Source organism: Chelonoidis abingdonii, chromosome 10 (genome assembly GCF_003597395.2).
Source record: "Chelonoidis abingdonii isolate Lonesome George chromosome 10, CheloAbing_2.0, whole genome shotgun sequence".
Lineage (NCBI taxonomy): Eukaryota > Metazoa > Chordata > Testudines > Testudinidae > Chelonoidis > Chelonoidis abingdonii.
Window position 1 is genome coordinate 75,035,035 of NC_133778.1, and position 19,374 is coordinate 75,054,408.

Here is a 19,374-nt window from a genome sequence, read left to right on the forward strand (position 1 = left end):
CATCCATTTATCATTGTTATTTGGTGATGTGCTCAATTCATATATAATACATGTATGCTAAATAGATGTAGATTGTAGGATTATAGAAATATAAGATTGACAAGTATTTAGGAGTGATGAGTGTGTATTAGGTATATAAGTAAAGCCTGTCTAGAATGCAAGGCCTATAGGCTAAGGCCTGTAAGATTTTAGCTCAACAAGATTAGGCCATAGGTTTAAGAATTCTTGACATGAGTGAGTGACCTAGGAATAACCCTAGGCCAATAAGGGCACAAGATTACTGTAGAAATTGTGCCAATAGGTTATGTTACAGAAACCCTGATTGCATTAGACTGCAATGTATTGTCCAAATCCATGGGATACCTGATTATAACATCATGGAATGTTCTGTCCCAACCACACGTTACATATTGTGCAAAAATGCTGATGACAATAAGGGAAACTAAGAAAACCTGTGAAAAACAATATTTGTAGGATGTGGAATTACAGCCAAGGAAAAGAGCATTGAAACACTCATACATATGCATAAGGTATTAGATGTGGTCAGAACAATGATATAAAAGAGGTTGCCTGGTTAGGTAAAAGACAGAAGACCTCAAGAGACAACTCCATGGGAAACCCCAGCAGGGACCATTCCTCTCTTGAGACTCATATGTTGAAAGATCCTAGAATAGCTTTGAGAATGTGAGCATAACTACAGCCTCATTCATTGCATATATTTTTGTAGGATTTATATATTCATTGATAATTGTAACTTTAATTATTGCTCCAATTAAACTTGTAGTAGTACAAATAATACCTTTTACTTGTGATTGTGTCTGCGATCACCATCCTTGGTCTTCGTGTGTTCCTGGAGTCTCCAAATTTGAGAAAAGCACCTGAGGTCATTTTTCACATTTTTTTAGCATGAAACTCTAGCAACAGGAGCTGAATCCTTGGTAGTTTAATATAAAATTACTAAAGTAACTTTAAATAAAAAGGTTATAAATAGCACGTAGGCATTCATCCAGACGGGACCCCATAGTACTAGACATTGTGCATACACAGAGGGAGCAATAATTGCTGCTCCAAAGAATTTACAGTCTGTCACCAAGGAAAGAGAGAGAGAGAGACTGTTTTCTTTGAAAATGTTGGATTTTTTTAGTGGAAAGTCAGAAATCTCAAAGCTAATTTTCTTTCTCTTAATATTTGAAAAAATTGGTTGCGGAAAATGGTAAAAGTTCTGGGTTTTGGTTTTCCAAAAAAAGGTTAATTTTTTTGATGGGGAAATAAAACCATTTTCCAGCTAGCTCTGTCATTCTCCCCATTTCATAGATGGGAGACTGAAGCACAGAGAGAAAATTACTTGTTTATAGTCACCAAAGAAGAGTGAAGCAGACCTGGGAATTGACCGCAGATTAGCCAATCTAGTTACCTAACCAGAAAACCATCCTCCTTCTCTGTGCAACTAGTTCATTGTTGTTATTAGGGTAGTTCTGAGAATAGGTGTACAACTCATGCCCCAAAGAGTTAGTCTGAGCAATTTAGGGGTGACGTAAAGGAATAACATGTTGCCTGTATTCGTAGTAGTGTTATGAACTAATTACTTTGCATTGCAGTGGATATGACATTTTGAAGTGGGGATTTCAGTGAGAAGAGGAAAATCATCTGAGATGAACTCTGCCATGAGGTTTTGAGAGCAGAATTTATCCTACGTATGTAGCTAACAATCAGTAACAACTACAACTAAATACATCTATTCCTATTAGATCACATAGGGACAATGGTCTTAGTTATTAACTGGGACTGAATTACAATTGCTTTTCCAAATGATGGTGTCTAATTTGTTTAAAATGCCCAGTTGGTGTGGGATCTAGACATGGAAAAGTACCAATGTGTTATTAGTTAATATACATGATTATCTATATAATCTTAGTTATTTCTATGCAGCGTATCACCTTGGCAGTCAGGCACTGAACAAAAATTCTGAAGAAAGCATAGAGTATGTGCCTGTCTGTGTGCTTCTGAGAGAGAATACAGAATATATGTTCTATTTTCAACGTGGCAAGAAGTTAACGGCGGGGTATCTCACGATGCCTTGTGTAACCATTGTTGTTCATTATATTAATGATCTGGAAAAATGGCTGAACAGTGAGGTGACAAATTGCAAATGACACACTATTATTTAGGTTAGTCAAGAACAGAGAAGACCCTGGAGTACTTTATAAGGGCCTCATTTTGAAGGTTGTGTTCATTTCTAGTTAGTATTAAAAAAAGATATTGTTGGAATAGAAGGTATTCAGGGACAAACTTAACGAGTCACAGAAAGACTTCTATGCAAAGAAAGGCTGGAAAGACTGGGAATGTCAGGTTTAGACAGGAGATGTGTAAGAGGGGGCATATAGTGATGTTGGAGAGGTAAATCAGGTGCTTCCATCTGCATTTTCACGTCATTCAAAACCAAAGAGACATTTAATGACACTGAAAGGCCACACACTTAATACTGGTAAAAGAAGAAATACTCATCCAGCACATAATTAACCCATGGAACTCATTTCCCTGAATATCATTAACCTTAAAGCAGAGCAGGATTTAAAGAGAATTTCAACATCTATGATGGATAATGAGAACATCTACAGTTGAATTAGAGAAAGAGAGAGAGATGTCCCCTGTAGGCAAGGCATTCAATAATTGTCTACTATTGTCATAAGGTATCATAAGGTATATTTCCCAAATCTGAACCTTAGCGTCCAAAATTTGGGTACCTGCATGAAACCTTTAAGCTTAATTACCAGCTTAGATCTGATAGCCTGCCACCACCCAAAAATATAGTGTTTTGGGGCACTCTGACCTCCCCAACCTTCCCTGGGGACCCCAAGAACCCAAATCCCTTGGATTCTTAAAACAAGGAGAAATAAACCATTCCCTTCCCCCCACTCCCCGAGAGAGACAGTAATCCTGCAACAGAAGAAATAGCCTCTCTCTCCCCTTCCCTCCTCCCCCCACATCCGGTTTTACAACCCACCTCCTGGGATAAAACAAGGGAAAACAAGGAAAGATCAAAATCAGGTCTCTAAAAGAAATCTTTAATAAAAGAAAGAAAGTAAAAGAATTACTCGAACTTCAAGATGTAAATATACAGCTCTATAGTTTTACAGACAAAGAAGAAACCCTTCCCCAGTAACCAATACATAATCAAATATTCCCAGCAACTACACATAATAAAATAATCTGCCAGATCCACAGGCAAACAGATAAAACAAATTAGACCTAAATCGCCTGTTCTACTTACTATGAACAGAAACTTAGAGACCGGAAGATAGTGTATCCCCCTCAGAGCCCAAAGAGACAACGACACCAAAACAAAAACCACACCCAATACTTCCCTCCACCCAGGGTTGAAAGTATTTTGTCTCCTGATTGGTCCTCTGGTCAGGTGTTGTTTGTTAACCCTTTACAGGTGAAAGAGACATTAACCCTTAGCTATCTGTTTATGACAACTATTAAATTCTCTTGCACTGGTCTGCACTGGTGTAGCGTTGGTGATGATTCTCTGAAGCTTGTTCTCTTTCTCTTGCTGCTTGAAGTCTATTGATCTGTCTTGTGTATTTCCTCACACCCTCCAGTACCAAGTCTATAGTCATGCAACCCACAGCTATGTCTTGTATTGCTACTCTGTAATGGAAAGTGTTTAAAATGACCTCTTCACACTTCCTAGGGATATATATTAACCTCAGTATCTGAAAGATTTGGTGGTGATGAACAGCATGATACCCCTCCTCTATTTCTTTAGTTCTTCAGTTTTGTTGTACAAAGACCCTGGGCCATTAAACAACACTTAGAAGTTGGTATGACAAGATCGATGCTTAATTTTCTCATTCGGTTATTTATCCATTTTTATGGAGGTCCAGAGTAAGGGAAGATGAGAGTCCTCTTCTGTGGCTCTTGCTGCTAGTCTGAAATTTGTTTGGGAAACTCCCATAAAGGAACTTTGTGTTAGAGAATAAGAAATGGTCCCTATCTGTAGCTGAACATTCCCCTTTTTGTGCATTAAAATCTGAACTTGAAATGCAAATATCAACTATCTTGTAGAGCTAAGGAAAATTTTAGTTTTCCATCTTTCAGAATACCGCAAACAAATCATTTTTAAGGTACAGTCATAAGCAGGGATTGTGAAAGTTGCTGCAGGAAATGGATAATCGGACATCTAAACCATCAAAGTGACCCTTGTGATTTATAAAATCACTCTTAATCTCCCCCCCCCCAATTCCTGCAATGCTCGACACTTTTATTACATTTGAACCAACTCGTTTACCTGCACCCCCCAACCCATATGTTATATAACCAATTACATGCAGAAAATAAGGCCTCAGTCTGTCAAAGGTCAGAATAGTTCTGATGGGCAGTTGAGATTTCAAGCCAGTCAAGATGCAGGGAGCCAGCAAAAACCACATTGATATTTGCACAGGATTTTGGATTAATAAATAACTCCAATTTGCATAAATCATAGGCAGCTATTTATAGTTCATTCTGTTGCATCATCCGTTCTTTGCCTTTGTTTACTAGGCCTTCTACCCACACAATTCCAAAGAGACAATCCTGGGTTAGCTGCCATGATCATAGGTGTGCCATTTTCTCCAATTTTTATACAGTTTTATAATTTTATACAATCGAGCTGGTGGTGTTTCCTTCTCTGATTTTCTGTATTTTTCTTGGAACATAAGATTGTTTCCGCACAAATAGTTTTAATAGTTCTTGCTTCGGTTGCTGACTTGCAACCTACTTATTCATGTTAAGCATGCATAATTCATCCTAGGCCTTAATAACCTATCATGTATCACATGGATATATGACTCACAATATATATTGATATAGATAGATATGTCCCAACAGTCCCTCTTCTTGATACATGATTAATTCCATTAATTATTGTATCACTTTATAATTTTGGAAGCAATTTAATTGTATATATTACTTGCTTCAAAACCTCTTTTTTTTTAATTTGGCAGTATAAACATAGCATAATAAAGGTTAACAAAATTATGAATACAAATAATATGACAATAGGATGTAGCATTAAATTTAGAAGAGCTGTGACATGGGGAGACCATTTTAAAAAAACATTATACCAATGAGAAATTACCAATTAAAATAAAAAAAAATAATATTTGACCATTGTGGATTAAAATGTTTATTTTTAGCTGTGACACATATTTTGCATATTGCCTGATTTTTTTTGCTTTTATTAATTTTTATTATTAATGTATTTTTTTAATTAAAGGACCAGTTTAATTTTTTTGCTTTTTAAACAACCTTTTTTTTTTTTTTTAAAGTAGAGGACCTTGATAAATAATGGTATTAATAATAACCTTTGTTACATTACAGTTACATGAGTTAATTGGGCCTTTTTTGTTACACTTTTTAAAAATACATGTTTTTAGTGGTTACCACACAGATACACCCATTGCCTAAATTAAACTTTTGTGCCATTCGAGGCTAAACATTGCATGGCACATTGTTCGCTTGAATGGTTTAAATGACATTCCATTAGGGACCAAGTTAGTGGTGGGTACACCCATTTGCTTTGTCCCCACTCTTCACAATGTTTTGTTAATTTTACTAATTTATGATTAATTTAAATGCTATTTAAATAGAGACTGGACCTTAGAAGTCAAGGGCAAAACTCCCATTAAATCCCAAGACTCTTTATCTAGCTTTGGGATTTTTGAGTACAAGTACGCTTAGGCCCTGCGGTACATACTTGGGCAGCTCACCTGTGTTGCTCTGGCTTTGCTGATATTTTTAGCACTCAGCTCGATGAAAGCTAGCTTGGGAATGCCTACCTGTGCCGCAGTCACACCTGCTGACTGCAGTCTAGACATAGCCTAAGAGTTTGATCTAATTCTAATTTGTCAATGGGCAACACTATAAGTGCTTGATGTTTGTTTATTACCTTTCATACTCAAGGCATTGTAAAGAGATTTGCAACATCTCTCTCAGACACCTGACATTTTCTAGGGTGCTCCAGATTTTGACAATATTTAAACTTCTACTTTGGATTCTAGTTAAATACTCCAGAATCTTATTGGAAAAAAAAAACAAAGCTTAAACGTTTGTACTCGTTTTTATATCAAAGTTTTTGAGCTGTCAACAGCCATCTTGCAATTTGTAGCTAGCGCAGAGATACAACCAGCTCTGCTCCTGCATGATTCCATGCATGCTTAATATACTAACTTAGCCTCACATTTTTAAGATATTAATGTTCCTGTGTTTGGCATTGCAACATTTAACTGATTTAGGAGCCTCATTTTCATTCAGGAGCTGAAGTCGCATTGACAGTCAATGGTATTTACATGGGATTACCACAGGAAACGTCCTGGTGGATACTCACCAAGAAATAGGCTGGAAAGATGATGGTGTGCCACCTTTGTGTCTCAGAATGGCATTTCTATAATGGCAAGATGATGCACAGTTGTGAAAGAAACCTCCCTCCCCCTGCATTGGCCCAAGGAGCAGAGTCACCGCATTGGGAAGGGCAGTCTATACCAAATTAGTGAATGCAAATTCCTGGTGCCTGCTGGCCAACTGTAGGAGAGATTAAGTGTCTTCAGTGTGGTGTAGGTGATTGCATCCCTAACAGAGTAGGGCCCCAGGTATTATATTGTCAGTATCATCAGGGAGTATGGTCAGCCCAAGGCCTGGTGGTGGGATTGGAACCCACTCAGAATTGTTTCCATGCAGATGCATTGAGGAGTTTAAATGCTGGGTTGAAGTGTCACCAAATGGATGAAAATGTAGGAGGAGGCTGAGTATGGAGAGAGAGCTTCACAAGCACACATATTTTGGGAGCCAGCAGGGAAGCTAGAAAAATTAATGTCAGTTAAGTGGTGGCTTTGACATTTATATTTTAAAGTTTAATGAACTGGGGCTGTTAACCCTTTAAGAATTTGCCTTTTTATGTCCATTGGGGAATTTATATTTACTTGCTTAACTGCTGCCACAGCTAAAAACAATGCACTATGGGAGGGCCAGGGCGTCTTCTCAGGTGGGCACATGTTACTCTTGTAGTGGTAAGAGCAGCTTTAAGGACAAGATTTGACGTTCTGTATAGGACATCACAAAAAAAATACATCCTATGAGCTCTCTGAGCAATTTTTCTCTTGCTCGTGTAGCGTTTACCGTATGTTTGACTTGTTGGCAATTTAATCAGTCTGAATAATCTTGTTTTGTGACAAACCTCCTAAATCACGGAAGAGTGATTTGGTTCCATAGGTGAAATGTGGGCTACGGAGAGATTTCCAGATGAAGAATAAAAATGTGAATTAAACAATACAGAACTCATTGAAAAACAGTTGTCCAGCTGTTCTAATTCCTCCTCTCCCCTCCCCCTCCCACTCCATTTCAATGTGTGTGCCATCAAAGACAACAGGGAGAATTCCAGCAGGATGATAGAAGTATTGGTGAAGCTAGACTGAGGGTCTGAAATGTGCTGTAAGTGCTCAAGTCCTGTGCTGTAAAACTATCTCAGACCGCATAATGTCCTAGTAAATCGGACCATTAAATAAAACTGCTAAATCATAAAGCTGTAGCATTACCCTGAAATTAAAGCATTGTCACTTCTGCATTTTGGAACGAACTAACAAGCCTTTAGGAAATCGGCTTTCGAAGACTGAGTTTAAATCTTCTGGGTTCTTTGGTGGGATTTTGTCTGCCATCTCGAAGTGCATTTGCTGCCTTTTAGCTACAGCATTTGAACCTGATTCAAAATTTGACCAAGAGAGTAATAAATTAAATAAATTTGAGATCATGGGCGGGGGGAAGAGTAAAACAGCAACCCTTGCTTAAAAATCTGCTTTCTCTTTCTCTTTGTAAATGCACAACAGCTGAGGGAGAGCTTATTAATTAAAGTCAATGTAGAGAAAATACAATAAGGACATTAAAGTGATAATGATCTTCCGTGGGTTTTTTTTAAATAAAGAATTTACTTATCTTAAGGATCACATAGATGATGGGTTGTAGAAACAGCAGTACTCTGCTTAGTCTGTACTCACAATCACTCAATAATTGAATGTTTCTCATAGAAGAAAACCTACAAAGAAATAAATTCCAGTCTCAGTATTAATGGCCACCTTTTCAAAAGGCTGAGGCCTGGGTCTCTGCAGAGCTGTGCAACCAGGAAGTTACAGGTGCAGATAGCTATTTCCACTGCTGAATACCTGTTTGTATGTGGAGTTGCTTCAAATGTGAGTGCAGATGGTATACGTAAACACAGATACACATTTTTGCATTTCTATCTTGGACCTCTGTCTTTAAAAATGTGGCTCTTAAAAATCATCAGTAGGCTTCAGAATAAACATCAATTGAAATTGGTCAAGGTAATTCACACCACTCCCATAGCTTTTGTTATAGGCAGGCAGTACTTTATCAGGGCATGTTTGCAAATTTATACCCATGCAGGATAGCACCCTTTAATAATAAAATAAAATTAAAAAAAAAAAAGCTTATCGTGCAAAAGTGAACAGAGACACTGGAGAAGTGTTAGAGTAGCAAGTGTTAGAATAGCATAATCCGCTCTGCCCTCCACTGCAGGATGTGAAATGAGAGGGAGGAGAACATGAGACAGCAAAAACCTGCTCTGTTGTAAGTGACGTATTCTGTGTTCCTCGTAACCTGTATGGGTCATTCAGTTTGTTGTTTGGACACTTTGGAATGGTGACCAGGATAAGTAGTGAACTCTTAACCCAAAAAAAAAAAAATCTGTTTGCCAGGTCTAAGAGTTTGTGTAAGACACCAACCATTCATATCCACAATGTCTCTGGTAATTTTCTCCAACTGTATTCACAAACATCATTCATCACCACGCTTCCCCCGATCACTCAATTACTTTAATACATTATATTAATTATCTTTTAATATATGCATTTTCTGCTACTGAAAGAATCTCTATTGATAACTCCAGATGATGAAGTCCTGTATAACCTAGTGGTGTCTTGTCTGACTATATTCTAGTATTGGCTAATTTCTCCAAAAACTCTGAATGTTTTGAACGTAACAAAAGTTATTTGGTATATAATAGCTTCTGGCATTGCTAGGATCACTTTTACCATCAATGACGGTCTTTTAGACTCAGTAAGATGGATGCCAGCAATTATAACAGCAACAGTGAAGTTCATTGAGAAAAGGTACCAGGTACCCCTTCGTGGTTTGACTACTTTTGTAATGAAACCTAATTCTGAATTCCTAGTGTTTCCATTGTAAAAGAGAAATTGTGTTCAGCCAAGGACTCACCGATGCACAAGGACCCCAGATATTCAGAACTGTTTGAGAGAAATCCCTGCTCATCTGCATCACTCTGACTGTGAGTGGCCAACTGCTGACCCGATTGTCTAAATAGACTTTCTAACATGAGACAGACTAACATCCTTTGTTAATAAATTCCCCCATGAGAGCAGAGAGGAGCTCAGAAGTATCTTAAAAGAAGTCCAGCTCATGGCAAAACCAGCCTTGCAAGAGGCAATGAATACATTGGATATCACTGCCAGGTTTATGGCCACTGTATTAACCATGCAACGAGCATCATAGCTCAAAGCGTTGGGCATCCCTTCTGAAGTACAAACCACAACTGAGGACTTGCTTTCACAGGCTAGGAACTGTTCAGCAAGAGAACTCACACTAGCCTACACTTGCTGAAAGATTCCAAAGCAACTATACTACAGGAATTTATGCCCCTCCAACCTACTATAAATCATACCTTCTTCAACCACATCATCAGCAAAAACAGCATATGCCATCTTACCACAGACAACTTGCGTACCAGGCCAAGAAACTGCTGAGGTATGGCACAGGACAACAAGCTTCCTCAACCTCCGTGGTGCACAGTGTTCCTTCAACATGTCAGAATTGATGAGATACTCGAGTTGCGCCACTGGTAGTCTGCGAACTGCATCCTTCAGAAGTCCCCTCACCCTATTCCATTGGACATGGTTGAAGATTAAGGCTAGACATTTTCACCTGTAGCTATACCATCGCATCCTTTCTCTGCTCCCTACTCACTCCCTTCCCCAAACTGTCTTCAGGGACCCTTCTTACAAAATCCTATTGCAAACAGAAGTAGCTTCATTGTTCCTTCTTGTTCCTTCTTGGAGCGATAAAGGTGGTTACCCATGAATACAAGGAAAAGGGCTTCTACTCCCATATTTCCTTTTTCTGAAGAAGACAAGGAGTCTGTCCTATCCTAGACCCGAGAGTACTCAACAAATACATATGTCATCTCAGGTTCAGGATAGTAAACCTTGCCCCTCATCATTACATTGCTCCAAGCTCAAGACTGGTTTGTGGATCTGGATTTAGAGTATGTGAATTTCCATATAGCTAACCATTCTGCCACCGGAAAGTCTCTAAGATTCACAGTGGGCCCAATCCATATCAATACAGGCTTTTGCCCTTAGATTCTGCATGGCATCAAAAGTCTTCAACAAGTGCCTGGCAGTAGTGGTGGTACACATAAGGAAACAGGGAATTCATGTCTGCTCATGCCAGGATAACTGGCTGATCAGGAGCCAGTCCCAGGAAGGCCAGAGTAGCCCTAGAACATATCCTGTCCCTGTTCTTTTAGCAGATCTAGTGGAGAGAAGTTGCCTCTCACACCATTTCAGATGGGGACACTACTCGGCTCTCAATCAGCATGCACCTCTGTGCCAGAGGACAGGGTCAGGTTCCTTCAGTTGGTTGTGCACAACATAAGGACAAGATTGATGACAACAATTTATACATGGCTGGGATTACTAGGTCACATGCCTGTGCACAAGTATGTGATACTACCTGCCAGACTTTGCCTGTATTCTCTACAACACTGACTGAGGACTGTCTATTCCCCATACAGACTTATGAGTAAATGGTTCACTGTCCCACCTCTAGTCCTGTGAGAGCTCATGTGGTGGCTGGTCACCCTGAATATGAGGGAAAGGGTGTCCTTTTGGGCCCCTCCCCAATGATGAATCTTATTAAAAACTCAGGGACAGGCTGGAGTGCCCACCTGAACCATCTCCAGATGCCTGGTGCCTGATATTACACGTAAGCATCCTGTAAAAGCAGCAGAGAATCCTGTGGCACCTTATAGACTAACAGACGTTTTGGAGCGTGAGCTTTCGTGGGTGAATACCCACTTCGTCAGACGCAGGTAGTGGAAATTTCCAGGGGCAGGTATATATATGCTAGCATCCTGGAACAGAGTGTCACCATGATGGTCTATATAGCATCTGTGAATCTCCACAGTGCAAATACTGATAAATGACATGTCAGTGATGCACGGTATCAACCGACATGAAGTCACTTGATTATCCTCCCTATTGTCTGCAGGCTTTTGAGCTTTGGGAGTCACTGATGTTGGGGGAACCCACAGTTTCTGCACTTTCCAAGGGTCCACAATGACCTAGCACAGCATTTCTCAAACTGGGCTCCATGGACCTCTGGGAATCCACAAGGGTATTCCAGGAGGTCTGAGGGCCATGCTGATCAACCATTCCCCCTCCCTCCCAGTGCCTCCTGCATGCTGGGGAAGAAGGGGTGCTCGGGGGAGGGGGCAGAAAGAGGCAGGGAAGAGGAGGGGCGGAGTGGAGCGGAGGCGGGAAGAGGTAGAGTGCGGTGGACCTTGGCGGGAAGGGTTGGAGTCGGGGCGGGGCCTGGGTCTGAGCCGGTGTTGGGGCTTCGGGGTCCGTGACAAAATTTTAAATCAAAATGGGGATCTTCAGGTTGCTAAAGTTTGAGAACCGCTGACCTAACAGATTTTTTGAGCAGAAATGTGGTAACCAACTGCAAGTGATCACTGTGGAAATCTGTCATAGACCCAATATTTCACCAATGGGGGACTCAGCTAGCATTTAGCTCTCTCAAGGTCCTCCTGGCCACAATCAGTATATCATGCCTCAATTGAGTCACATTGTTTTCTTGCACCATGTAATGTCAAGATTAATTAAGGCCCATCTTCACACCTCCCCCTAACCCAGTTAGAGACCTGACTACCATGTGGGATCTTAATGTTGTCTTCTTGTGACTTATAGAGACTCCTTTGAAGTGTTCTTGGAACCATCTTACCATCAAGATGGTCTTCTATAAGTTGCATATCAGCATGGAGAGTCAGTGTGAGTCACTGTACATGTCGTTTCACAGACAAGATGATGATGAAACTGCACCCCATGTTTCTCTCTATGGTGGTCTCAGAATTCCAGCTGAAACACTCCATTTTCCTGCCAGTCTTCTTCCTGAAGCGACACTCGTTTCTGGGAGAGAAGAATCTTTATACCCAGGATATATCCGGAGTCCTGCTTTCCTACCTCAACAGACTAAGTCTTTTTGACTCTCTCCCCATTGCTTTATGGTCATATCCAGAACATCAGAAGGCCAAGCAATTTCATCTCAGACTCTTACATTGGATCAGACAAAGTATTTCCACCTGCTGCTAGCTGGATAGTGAGCTGCTCCCTCTGAACATCAAGGCACGTTCCACTCAAGCATATTCAAAATCTTCACCCTGCTTCAGAAACATGCCCATCATTGAGTTCAGCAGGACAACCACGTAGAGCAACCCGCTGACTTTCAATAGACATTATGCACTCAATATGGTGGCCACAGCAGGCATCAAATTCAGAAGAGCAGTGCTGCAATCTCTCTGATTGCTGTGGCCAAGACTCCCCACTCTCAATGCCCAAACTGCAACATTGTCGAAGAAGAAAGAACTGTCATTTGCCTTACAATATAATTGTGGTTCTTCCAGATGTTGCAGTCATGGCTTCTCTGCCCTCTGTGCTGTTCAATGGTAGCACAAGGAGGCACAGGGCACATTGGGAACCCTGAGACACAATTGGTCAAAAGAATTTGGTATTTTTCTTCATGTTGTTGAGGGCAAAATTAAATCTCTTTTTTTATTGGTGTATGCAGTGGTGTTATAGTTATGATTATGTCAGGATATTGGAGCGAAAAGGTGGGTGAGGTAATATCTCTTGTTGCACCAACTTCTGTTGATGAAAGAGACAAACTTTCAAGCTACCCAGAGCTCTTTTTCAGATTTGTTCAGTCAGTTGTGACACACTGCAAACCTTTCCCAAACCTAAAGAACAGCTCTATGTGTACCTCAAAAGCTTGTGTCTTTCCCCCACAGAAGTTGGTCCAATAAAAATATTACCTCACCAACCTTGTTTCTCCAATATTCTGGGACCAACACAGCTACAACAACAGTGCAAACAGGATCAATTAGCATACAGCTATAGTATGTTGGGACACCTTTCCTCTCTGTAGGCTTCCGTGTAGGATCCAACCTTTTAAAGTCTTTTCTACTGCCTCTTTTCCCTGTTTTTGTAAAAGCAAGAGTGAAAAGAGAGAGAGAAAATTGAGACTATAAAACCTAGGCTGTGGTCTGCCTCAAGTGGTTGGTCACCAACTCATAAAATGTACGGCATGCGAGCAAGAGAAGGAAATGTAGCTGTTGTTGTTGGGGTGAAGAAAGTGGTGACTTGCACCTATTCATATGTAAAGTTTCTGCTTGGTTAGCTTGTTCTGTCATCAGTGTAATGTGCCGAGGCTGTGCATTTTATGAGTAGCATTAGTGATATATATGGTAACAAATACCTGTATCTCAAATAGAGAGGGTGGGTAAGATAATATCTTTTATTGGCCTAAGGTCTGTTGAAGTTCATCCAATAAAAGATATTTCCTCATCCACTTTTTTCTCTCTAACATCCTGGGACCAACAGACCTACAGCATTGCAAACAATGGAATATATCTCAAAGAGCAGAAATCAGCAAGGATCTTTGAAGTGGAAATCCAGGTTTGACTCCTTTTTGGTAAAGTACTGAGCATAGGAGAAGGTGCATCAATGGATTAAAAAAATTCTTAAGTTAGTATAAATTTCTCTGTATCCCCATCTCCTTCCTCCCTCCTCTCCCAGAGCTACTTCACTTCAGCCTCTCTAAAATACAGTTATGTGAGAGACCAACAGCAAACCCAGAAGCTTTTTCCACTGAAAGCCAGTGACAGAAAACCTGTAGTAAACATGCCATCTCCACAGGCTCCAGTGGGGAGAAGAGAAGGCATGTTGCATTAAAATTCAGGTCCCTGGGGAATAGCTCAGAACAGCTGTAATAACAATCCCAGGGAGAATTAATGAGCAGTCACAGAGGAAGATAAGAAAGATCTGTCAGGTCATCAGTGCAATCCACTTGTCAATGCAGGTTTGTTCCCTACGCTACATTTGCTAGTGGTTTGTCGAGACCCATTTTAAATATTTCATTTAATGGGATTTCCAACACACCCCTGGGGAGGCTATTTCATAGTTCTAACACCTCTCATCTTTTAAGGAAGTTTTTCTTAAACTTTTAATTTAATTCTGTTAACGCTTGATCTTGTGTATGGTTATATCGGTTACCCACACAATGTACTTCTACATGTACTAACACAAAGCTCTGAAAGCCAAGTTTGGCTAGCCAATTAGTGCACTTTGTTGCACTTCTTGAAGGGAAGTATTGCCACTACAGTGCACGCTGGTTTTATTACTATGTAGTAATTGACTCACATTTCCATTCCATCTACATCTTCATCAGCCAGTTAGTTCTCTACTCTTCTGTTGGCTCTACAATGACTTTACCAGCAGTGCGGTGGGAATGGTTATTGCATTTAGAGTGGAATTTTCAAATTAAAGCTGGATGGGGAGTGGTTTTCCCATGCCTTGAATGTTTCTGAGAGTTGAGAATTTCCCTCCATTCCATTTTAGGATGAAACTGAGACCATTCAATGTTTTTCAGTGAAAAATGAGAAATTGAAAGAGATTTCCTACTTCCCTCCAAGAGTGGTCTGGTAGTTAGGGCATCTACCTATGATGTAGGAGATTTGGATTCAAATCTTTGCTCTCTCTGTGTACCCTACCAACAAAGTTTTTGGCTATTCTGGGGTCTCTCTCACTGTCTCTCTCCCCCTTTATCCCTTGCCCTCACCTTGAAATTCCTGGATCTGGGAAACCTTTCTCAAAGCAAGTTTTGTCTAACCCAGGGCATTCCTGGAAAGAGTTTCAGTTTTGTTGACTTGACATTTTCCAGCAAAAAATAATTTCGTTGAAAAATTCCCAACCAGCTCTACTTCATAGACGCTCAGTGTTTGCACATCTGTGTCCCCAGTGAAGTCAGCGGTAAAACTCCCACAGACTTCAATGGCAGCAGAGTTAGTGCTTAGAGCTTTTGAAAATCCCTCCCATGTGGTGTTAGTTTTGGGGAATGTGGAAGAAAAACCGAGGGACTCTGGCTGACATGGATTACTGCTTTGAGATGCACAGCAGGCATAGGATGAAGTCTTAGGGCAATGTGTTGCATGCCTTATTTACAAGCATTAGGGGTGAGTTCCGTTAAGCACTTGAATTTGTAGTGATTTTTCCAGCTCTTAGCTATGTTTCGTATATTAAACATTGCACCAATATTTTGATTATTAATGTTCTGATTCAGCCCCAAGGCTCTGAAAGTAACATCCCTGATTCTCTCAGAATCTCTGAATTGAATTAAAGATGTATAAGCAAACTCTCTCTCTCTCTCTCTCTCTCTCTCTCTCTCTTCTCCCCATCTTCATAGAATTGATCACAATATTCTGAATGGATGCACATATTACTGGTCGCAAACTCTTAGACTTTCAGGGCTTGAAGGTCTTGCTATAAGGCATTGGAACTGTATTTTCATCTAGACATGAAATCAGTTCTTGGAGTTGACTTCTGTTAGGGAGCAGGATATGGAGGTAATGCCTAATGGTCTGAGCTGGAGTCAGCAGCCAGAACGAAGGGTCACAGCTGGAAGCAGGAATCAGGAGTCTGAGCTCTGGGTCAGAACTAAAGTCGGAGGCCAAAGGTCAGAGTCAAAGTCAGAAATCAGAGCCTAGAGTCAGAACCAAGTTACCTGGAGTGCAGTGAGGCCAGGGAAAAGGACTGGAGCAAGGCTGGGAAGAAGCAGACACAGGAGCTGTCACAGTCATGGGTGAATGCTTTCATCAGTGAGTGTGCTGCTGCTGTTGATCTTAAGGGCAGGTCTGCTGCTCCTCTGAGTCAATCGGGTGGCTTGGCCAATCAGGCAGCTCAAATGGGGCCCACCTGCACTTGTAAACTGCCTGGGTGTTAAATCTAGTGGATGAGCAGGCTTGCTGTAGGTAAACTCCTGACACTTTCTGTGCCACCTCATTGTCACTAGATATTTATGACTGTCTGTCATCCAAGTATCTCCATGCAGAAACTAATCAGGCAAAAAGGGGAAAAAAGCATTCATTCAGTTACTTATACACTTACTAGAATTCTACCTAATCCACCAATTTAGTGGAATTTATAGCGTCCCCAATTACCAGAGCATCTAGTGGCCACAAGTTATTGGATTTCATGCACAAATTACTAGTTGTAAATGTACAGCCTGTGTGATGCAGGAAATCAGACTAGATCATCTTAGTGGAGCTTCTGGCCTTAGAATTCTTTTTTCTTTTACAGTTTACCTCTTTAGAACATATAGGTGAGCAGGGTCATTCTCCCTACGTAATAAAAAAAAGGAATCAACTGCATATGTGTATTAGTGAAATGCTAGTGCAAGTATCAGGCCAAATCTGGCAAATATTTATTGAAGAGTTAGTGTTTACTACCATCATTAGTCCCATTCACTTGAATGAGACTACAAGTACTCCTCCCAGTATTAAATGTTTGAAGGGTTAAGTTGATAGATTGCATTTATTTAAGGCCAGATTCTGTTTTCTTTACTCTGAGAAATACCTTGCTCTGCAGGTAGCCCCACTGAAGAAAATGGGATGACTCACAGAGGCCCTGATTGAGAAAAGCACTCAAGTACATGCTTAAGTTTAGGTGTGTAGTTAAGTGCAGTCCTTAACTAAGGTTGCAGTAAATGGGAGAAATCTGAGTTTTGAAGAGTAATGAGAAGTCAGATTCCTTCAAACTGCCACATTCATAACTGGCCAAGATGGATTTCATCTTGGTTTTAACTTTCTGCTTAGATTTCTGTTTGTGTCAGGTGGCGCCTATGAGTTCATCATCAGTAATTAATGTATTGTTATAAAAGAATGGTCATGCTTTAAAGTCTTGAAATGTTTGCAAACAGGTCTGACTAATGTGTCTCCTCTCATGAGGCTAAAGACAGCAAAAATGCATCTCAGTTATTCCAGATACCTGGCAAGGCAGTGTCCGCAGGATACAGGGAAGCTGGTGTTTTATCTCGGACTCAGCAGGCTCTGTAACATCAGCCCCAGTTTGGTCTGTAACTCGGTTCAGGTAGACATGGCTGTTGGCAATCCACACTTGTTTGGAGCAGCTCTTTATCACAAGGAGGCTGTTTTGAGTCCAGGGAAATACTGCTTCTGTGTCTAATGGAGAAAAACATGAGGCTTCAGCTACTCTTTGTTCCCTGTTTGCTGTAATACTCCTTTCATTTTCTTTCGTTTAACAGAAGATAAGATCTGGACTGCGGTACAGCACAACAACACAGAGCTAACCAGAGTTCAAGGGGCTGATCCTGAGAAACCATATGCCATGTACTTTAACTACAGCAGCAGCCTGGACCAGATTGAGGCCATGATAAACAGCGCAGAGTACTGTGAACAGGAGGTGGCTTACCACTGCAAAAAGTCACGTCTGCTGAACACCCCGAGTAAGTGCCACAAACTGAAATCATTCCTTGTTAGCTGTTATTGATTACACAGCAGACACAGCCCGCAGTGCGACTGAAACAAAAGTATGGTGCAGAGTAATGAGCGTCTGTCTTCACACACGGGGGCTAGCATTGTACAGAGCCTGACATGAGGCAGAGGACTAGGCAATGGGATTCCACAATGCTTGTGCACCCCCCATAAAATTAAAAAGGGCCGGAAGGTTTTCCTCTAGACTAGGATATGCTTCTCTCAAACCACAACAGCTTTATTTAACTGACTTTAAATGCAAACAGTCGCATACATTGTTATTGTTTGTCTTACCATAGTGCCGAGTGGCCCTTGTCACAGATCATGACCCCGCTGTGCTCGGTGCTGTACAAATATGGAATGCAACTGCAAATCCGAATAGAGAGCAGCTGAACTGCTCCAAATTCCTGGAGTATGCACAGAGGGGAAGGCTGCAGTCCTTCATGAGTATCGGAGCCAGCCTGAAGCATATGGAACATAACTACTCACCAGGGCTTTTGGTAGCTCCGCACAGTTTCTCAGACAAAGCTAATTTCCTTCTCTGGTAGAAGGCACAGATTTTCTGACCTGATATTTCATGGTGGCAGGAAGACCAGAGGGAGGAAATACTCACCGCTTTGTTTGCTCTTATAGAGCAAGCCCCTGATGAATACCCTGGGCAGTTACCTATCCATAGGCACCCTGTTAGATTCAGGTAGTTAGTTATCCCGGGGACATGTACAGTAATAAGGGGTGGCTGTCTGAATAATTGAAAATCCTCTTTTTGTTACTTGTTATACATGTGGTATCTTAGTGCTTTGATTATCAGACAAGCAATTCTATAGACTTGTCAGTGAGTGAAAAGCTAATCCTACTGAAATGTCAACCAAGACTTACAGTGCTGTTGCATGGGGATTCTTTTCTGTCATGTTTTGTGTATACAGCATAATGGGAAGCTTTGGCATGTTTTGAAATCCCCGTTTGGTTACCTGCAAGACAGAAAAGCCATGTGTCCGCTGGGCAGATAACCTGACTGTTAGGTACATTTAAAACTGTGAAATAAACTCTTGATATATGAAGAATTTGCCAACCAAAAAAGGACTACTCAGACAAAATCAAGAAATATGTTAGTATTCAGCACCATAGACAGAGCATGAAGGAGGAAAAACCCATGGGAAGGCGATAAAGGAGAGAAGGAAAGAGGAAAACATGTATCCTATTTTAGCTGTAGTGTGGAGGGTAAGAGGAAAATATGACTTTCCCGTCCTTTGTTCGTTACTACATCCTTCTAGTGATCTCTGGCTGCTTTATGTGATGCTGTTCCTCATGTACACTGGCTACTGATCTTGTCATGAAAGCTGTGATACCTGGGTTCAGTAGTATACATGGATGTGAACTGACATATAAATATATGTATTTGGTGCACAGATACTACAGAGATACTGCTACTACTACTAAGAACCTCATGCAAATTACATCATGATTTTTTTTTATAATCCTGAATATTAACAACCATGCTCCAGGGCGTAAGCCAGCCACTAATTGGCATGGTGAAAAGATAATTCCCTATAGACATATAATTGTGTAGTTATCAGTGAAAGCATTTGTTGCACCTTTCGTTGACTCATAGAGTGCTGGCCACTGTCAGGAAGAGGACACAAGAAGAAGTGGTCAGTAGCATGGCTGATTGTCTCAGGTTGACAAGAAGCCACGGTACTGTT

The 19,374-nt window shown here is 40.7% G+C and overlaps 1 protein-coding gene across 1 annotated transcript in view; it reads left to right on the forward strand.

Moving 5' to 3' along the window:
* The window catches only part of CNTNAP5 (contactin associated protein family member 5), a 451,740-nt gene that overhangs the window by 308,990 nt on the left and 123,376 nt on the right, over positions 1-19,374 (forward strand). The window contains exon 13 of the mRNA XM_075070316.1: positions 17,446-17,646. Within this exon, the coding sequence (XP_074926417.1) occupies positions 17,446-17,646 (201 nt within the window). The remainder of the gene's footprint in view (positions 1-17,445; positions 17,647-19,374) is intronic.